This window comes from Myotis davidii, unplaced genomic scaffold (genome assembly GCF_000327345.1).
Source record: "Myotis davidii unplaced genomic scaffold, ASM32734v1 scaffold332, whole genome shotgun sequence".
NCBI lineage: Eukaryota > Metazoa > Chordata > Mammalia > Chiroptera > Vespertilionidae > Myotis > Myotis davidii.
The window spans coordinates 1,917,495-1,922,021 of NW_006285779.1; the positions used below are offsets into that span (position 1 = coordinate 1,917,495).

At 57.0% G+C, this 4,527-nt stretch overlaps 1 protein-coding gene across 1 annotated transcript in view; it reads left to right on the plus strand.

Moving 5' to 3' along the window:
• SH3PXD2A (SH3 and PX domains 2A) overlaps positions 1-4,526 on the plus strand; it is a gene marked incomplete at its 3' end in the record, with an annotated part of 169,961 nt that extends 165,435 nt beyond the window's left edge. The window contains exons 14-16 of the mRNA XM_015559269.1: positions 1,601-1,720; positions 2,681-3,376; positions 3,630-4,526. Of these exons, the coding sequence (XP_015414755.1) occupies positions 1,601-1,720; positions 2,681-3,376; positions 3,630-4,526 (1,713 nt within the window). The remainder of the gene's footprint in view (positions 1-1,600; positions 1,721-2,680; positions 3,377-3,629) is intronic.
• Between the last annotated feature and the right edge of the window lies 1 nt (position 4,527).

Here is a 4,527-nt window from a genome sequence, read left to right on the forward strand (position 1 = left end):
TCCCACCTTCGCTCACTCTGACCGCAGGCAGCTGAGCTGTAACTGGCTGGGTCAGGACTTGCTGGGCCTTGAAGGATGATGAAGGCAGAGGATCGGGTGTTGTTTCAGGAGGAGTGCTTCGCTTTGGCTTTTATTTATGGAGCTCTTCCTGTGACCCTGGCTGGACCAGAAGTTAGTAACTTATCTCTGTAATCCTCTTTTAAAAAATATCGCTCTCTCTCTCTCTCTCTCTCTCTCTCTCTCTCTCTCTCTATTTCAGAAAGGAAGGGAGAGGGAGAGAGAGCTAGAAACATCAGTGAGAATCATTGATTGGCTGCCTCCTGCAGGCCCCACACGGGATGAGCCCGAAACCCAGGCATATGCCCTGGCCGGGAATCGAACTGTGACCTCTCGGTTATAGGTTAATGCTCAGCCACTGAGCCACGCCATCCAGGCTCTCAGCAGTCCTCTTAATGAGCCTGTTTTGGTTCCATTGTATAGGTCAGGAAACTGAGGCCCAGCAAGGTCAAGGCTAAGGCCGTGCAGCTGGTAAATTGCTGAGCTGGGGTTGGAGCCCACACGTGCCCAGCTGCAAGGCCGAGAGGTCTTTCCAGGTCTTCTTGTTACAACACAGCTACTTCCCCCTCCCTAGTCTCCCCCACACACATCCTATTCAAAGCATGTTTTGTTTTAACCCCTTTGTGTGATACAAGGACATACTGGGAGTAACGGAGAGGCACGAAGTACCTTTTGGCCAGGATAGAGAACGGGTGCAACTAGAACATCTGCTCTGTGAGGGCAAATGGGGGTGTCATCCTTTTGGTTCACTACTGGAAGCCCAGTGCCCTTAGACCAGAGTCTGACACCCAGTAGACCCACAGGAAGCATTTGTAAAATAGATGAATGAGGTTCACAAGTTACTGGCCGTGGCCAGATTCTAAATGTCCTTCCTTGGATGTTGTGGTTAGATATTGATGTGCCAGCGTCTGAAGACATTCAGGCTCCCCACCGGTGGAGGGTCCGGAGTGTAATCAGTGCCTGCCTGACGTGTGGCAGCATCGTGATGACCAACCAAGGTCTTCTCACCCAGTCCCACGCCCCCTCATACTCGCACCCCACCCGTGGAGATGGCTGTGTCCCAGCTCTGCCCCTACAGCCGGATGTCACCCCTGCGGCTCCTCTTTTAGACTTAAGAACGGTGGTTGTCCTCTCCAACAGGGCAGTTTCCGCAGACTTTGTTACAATGATTTCTCCATTTTTTTAATTTTCTTTTTTTTTTTTTTTTTGAATCAAACTTGGGACCCTTGAGTCCACAGGCCAACGCTCTATCCACTGAGCCAAACCAGTCAGGGCCATTTTTTTAATTTTCGTTTTGGGAACTAGCAGTTGAGGCTTCAGATAAGTGGACCTCCAGAGATGGGAGGGTGGACATCACTGTTACGAAAGGATCATTCTGAAGGCTCAGACAAGTCCCGAGTGAGCCCTAGGTGTTCTCAGAAATCCTAGTGAGGAGAACGACAGATACTCGGGTCAGCTGCTGTCCACTCCTGTGAATGCCTCGCTCACTGCCATTGCGGTCTGATCAGGTGGGTTTTGCTCACTGAGTCCTTCTTTACCTCAGGGGTTCCAGCTGCCGAAGCCACCGGAGCCCCCTTCTGTTGAGGTGGAGTACTACACCATTGCCGAATTCCAGTCCTGCATTTCTGACGGGATCAGCTTTCGGGGTGGACAGAAGGCAGAGGTGAGCCTTGGGCCCGGAGGCTGAGGCTGGTCGGAGACCTGCCACGTTGCCCTTCTCTGTCTTTCTGGCAAGCAGGGACGGTGCGGAAACAAGGTCCATCAAGCTAGTAAGTGCCACAGTCAGGACTAGAACTCAGGACTCGTGTCTCCGCCCAGTGCAGTGAAATGACCACAGGCAGTGGGACAGCTGGGCTGTGCTCTGCAGGGAGGCTCTGGCCTCAGGCCATATCCCAGTTCAACTCACCTGCATCTTCCCATTCTCTTCCGACCTGAGGAGCCCTTTCCAGGGTCACGCAGGGAAGACCTAGCAATATCGGAGGTGGGAGGAGGATGGGAGTGGTGGAATGGTAGTTCTTTTTATACATATGGGTCCTTGGCGATTTGGTTTTGTTGGGACTGGGTACAGTGCCTCTTCTAAGTGCAGTAACTTAGGGGAAGAAGGAACAGGAGTCTGAGAGGGGGCCAGCCCGACCAGCGTGTTGAGAGGCTCGGAGGGCCAGGGGAGAGCGACCTGAACAGCAGGATCCCCCCAGCTAGGAGATGATAGAGATCTGGGTTTGAATTCCCACCCATCACTCACTACATTGGGCCCTGGGCCACTTACTCGGTGGCTCAGGTGGCTCACCTGTAAATGGAGATAATGTCTCCTAGAGCCACAGTATGAATGAAGCTCCTAGCTAGCTCCTCACAGGGTCCCAGTGATCCTCCCAACTCACTGGCCTGCCCGCCCCTTCCCCCTAGGTCCGTGGTCGGCAAACTGCGGCTCTTGAGCCACATGCGGCTCTTTGGCCTCTTGAGTGTGGCTCTTCCTAAGCCTTAGGAGTACCCTAATTAAGCTAATAACAATGTACCTACCTATATAGTTTAAGTTTAAAAAATTTGGCTCTCAAAAGAAATTTCAATCGTCGTACTGTTGATATTTGGCTCTGTTGACTAATGAGTTTGCCGACCACTGCCCTAGGTCATCGACAAAAACTCTGGCGGCTGGTGGTACGTGCAGATCGGCGAGAAGGAGGGCTGGGCCCCCGCGTCCTACATCGACAAGCGCAAGAAGCCCAACCTGAGCCGCCGCACGAGCACCCTGACCCGGCCCAAGGTCCCCCCACCGGCGCCCCCCAGCAAGCCCAAGGAGGCTGAGGAGGGTCCGGCAGGCACCGCCGAGAGCCAGGACTCCCCGCTGAAGCTCAAGTACGAAGAGCCCGAGTATGACATCCCTGCCTTTGGCTTCGACTCGGAGCCAGAGCTGAGTGAGGAGCCCGCGGAGGACAGAGGCTCGGGGGACAAGCGGCTGGCCCAGCCCCCCAGGCCCTCGCCGGCCTCCTCCCTGCAGCGGGCCCGCTTCAAGGTGGGCGGGTCCTCAGAGGACGTGGCCCTGGAGGAGGAGACCATCTATGAGAACGAGGGCTTCCGGCCCTGTGCAGAGGACACCCTGTCAGCCAGACGGTCCTCCCGCGACAGTGACTCCCCAGGAGGCTCCCCACTGTCCCTTGCCAGGAAAAACTCCCCCAAATCAGACTCCCCCAAATCGTCCTCGCTCCTAAAGCTCAAGGCAGAGAAAAACGCCCAGGCGGAACTGGGGAAGAACCACTCCTCGGCCTCCTTTTCCTCGTCCATCACCATCAACACCACCTGCTCCTCCTCCTCCTCCTCCAAGTCCCAGTTCATCCACAACAACCTCAAAGATGTGTATGTGTCCATCGCGGACTACGAGGGGGACGAGGAGACGGCGGGCTTCCAGGAGGGTGTGTCCATGGAGGTCCTGGAGAGGAACCCCAATGGCTGGTGGTACTGCCAGATCCTAGACGGGGTGAAGCCCTTCAAAGGCTGGGTGCCCTCCAACTACCTGGAGAAAAAGAACTAACGGGACACGAGTCCTTCCAGCCTGAGTGAATGAGTGGTGAGATAAGACAAAGCCCAGCAGCGACCTGAAGCCCCGTTCTGCCTCGGACGCAGGCATCCGCGGCACCCCCAAGGTCGGAGCGAAGAAGGACGCTGACCTGAAGGCCGGGCTGACCTGTGCTCGGGCCAAGCCATCTGTGCGGCCCAAGCCATTCCTGAGCAGAGCGGAGTCCCAGGGTCAAGAGAAGATGGACATCAGCACTTTACGGCGCCAGCTGAGGCCCACAGGCCAGCTCCGGGGAGGCCTCAAGGGCTCCAAGAGTGAGGACTCAGAGCTGCCCCCCCAGACAGCCTCCGAGGGTCCCAACGAGGGGTCCAGGAGAGGCTCGGCTGACCTCATCACCCTCCCGGCTGCCACGCCCCCATGTCCCACCAAGAAGGGGCGGGAAGGGCAGGCCACCTCCTACGTGACGTGTAGTGCCTACCAGAAGGTCCAGGACTCGGAGATCAGTTTCCCCGCAGGCGTGGAGGTGCAGGTGCTCGAGAAGTTGGAAAGCGGGTGGTGGTATGTGAGGTTTGGGGAGTTGGAGGGCTGGGCCCCTTCCCACTACTTGGTGCTGGGTGAGAATGAGCCACCTGACCCCTCTGGCAAAGAGCCGGACGCCGTTACCGCCAAGAGCAAGCAGAAGGAGGGCAAGTCGGACAGCCTGGAGAAGATCGAGAAGCGGGTCCAAGCGCTGAATACCGTCAACCAGAGCAAGAGGGCCACGCCGCCCATCCCTTCCAAGCCTCCCGGGGGCTTCAGCAAGAGCTCGGGGGCTGGGGTGGTGAAGATGAGGAATGGGGTTCGGCAGGTGGCAGTGAGGCCCCAGTCGGTGTTCGTGTCCCCCCCACCCAAGGACAACAACCTGTCCTGCGCCCTCCGGAGGAACGAGTCGCTCACAGCCACCGACGGCCTCCGAGGCGTCC